Below are 1762 nucleotides of genomic sequence, written 5' to 3' on the forward strand. Positions count from 1 at the left end.
AGACAAAGATTAGAGTGGACTATGGGATAGAAAATGATAGTTGTGAAGAGTGTGCTTCTTAGCTCAAGTAGATGCATGAGACTAAATGGGCAGCGCCTTGTCCAGAGGTGAGATGAGAAGACAGAGACGGTCAGGAGCTGGTTGAATTGATATGGGAAATCCAGGGTGGAAAGGAAGAGTATGTTCTCACAGTATGGGGCGAACAACTAGGGTCACAAAACATTGTATGTATAAATTTTTGTATGAGAGACTAACTTGAATTGTAAACTTTCACTTAAGCACAACAATAAAACAACAACAACAACAAAAAACCTCAGCCATAGAAAACCCTATAGAGCACAGTTATACTCGGACACAAATGGGGTCACCATCAGTTGGAGTCGACGTGATGGCAACTGGAATGTGCCAGGTCATGTCCAGTTACTCAGTAATTATTAACTCAATTAATTTCACATGACCATGGAAGGGCTAGATTTTGTTATTATTCCAATTTCATATGAAGAAACTAAAGATGAGGAGGTTAAATAACTTCACCAAAGTTAACAGAGCCAGGATACAAACTCAGGCAGCCTAGCTCCAGAGAACATGCTGATAACCACTATTATGCTCTGTTTCATATAAGCAAAGGTACCTTCTGCACTTTTAAGAAAATTTTTATGTCCCAAGTCATATATTATTTCTCTTAACATTTTACAATGGTGTAGAATATAAACCTTGGTTCTTCACTGTTAGATCCAAAAGAATCTACATGTAAATATCTTACCAGTTATTTTGGGCATCATAGAAAAGAACCTCGGTAAAAAATGACACAGGTTTAGATGATTTGAAGCTAAGGTGACAGGTAAGTCTAGCGTTAATTCCATAGCGAGAGCCCGTGATGATTCTGCCCTCTGGAAAATTCACGGAAAGAGGGAAATTCTCGTCATCATCAAGATGCATCTTTGTAGGAATCTGAACACATAGGGTTGAAGTACTGTTGAAAATTTAAAAAAAGAAAAAGAGTTTTTTGTTTAGCTCAAAATATCTGCAATTAAATGGATTTAAATGTGTATTCCTCTTATTTTATCAGAAAAACGAAAGAACAACAAATTATTAAAATAATGTTCCCAATTATGAAAGATTTATATATCTTCTCTTATTTTCTGATCATACTATAAGACTGATAATACATTAACTTGACCAAGAACTACATAAGATGATCAAAAGTTCCTTTTGTTTCATAAGGATAGAAGAGGAGGGATAAAACACCTGGCCTAACTACACTGTGTTTCTAACCACAACCATGATCTAAATATTATTGTCCTTAAATATATTCTGGCAACAAGAATGTACCTTAAAATTACAACTGTAATAGATAAAGCTTTAATGTATATAGGTTAAATAATAGTAACAGATGCATATACACATAGAATTTTAAAAATATGAATACCATATAAGCACTTGCACACATATATCATGGATAATTTTTCAATAATTACTTTTAAATAATGTCACTTAATGTTTACATGGTATTTCATTATATATCCATAATTTATTTAGAAAATCTAAAATATTTCTGATTTTAAATAATGTTTGTTGTTAGTTGTTGTTAGGTGCCATCGAGTCAGTTCCAACTCATAGCGACCCTATGTACCACAGAACGAAACACTGCCCGGTCCTGTGCCATGCTCATAATCGTTGCTATGCTTGAGCCCACTGTTGCAGCCACTGTGTCAATCCATCTCCTTGAGGGTCTTCCTCTTTTTCGCTGACCCTCTACTTT

The 1762-nt window shown here is 34.8% G+C and overlaps 1 protein-coding gene across 1 annotated transcript in view; it reads right to left on the reverse strand.

The window, feature by feature from the left end:
* CFAP47 (cilia and flagella associated protein 47) overlaps positions 1 to 1762 on the reverse strand; it is a 431188-nt gene that overhangs the window by 333928 nt on the left and 95498 nt on the right. The window contains exon 26 of the mRNA XM_023740562.1: positions 764 to 973. Coding sequence (XP_023596330.1) covers positions 764 to 973 — 210 coding nt within the window. The remainder of the gene's footprint in view (positions 1 to 763; positions 974 to 1762) is intronic.

Source organism: Trichechus manatus, unplaced genomic scaffold (genome assembly GCF_000243295.1).
Source record: "Trichechus manatus latirostris isolate Lorelei unplaced genomic scaffold, TriManLat1.0 scaffold00159, whole genome shotgun sequence".
NCBI lineage: Eukaryota > Metazoa > Chordata > Mammalia > Sirenia > Trichechidae > Trichechus > Trichechus manatus.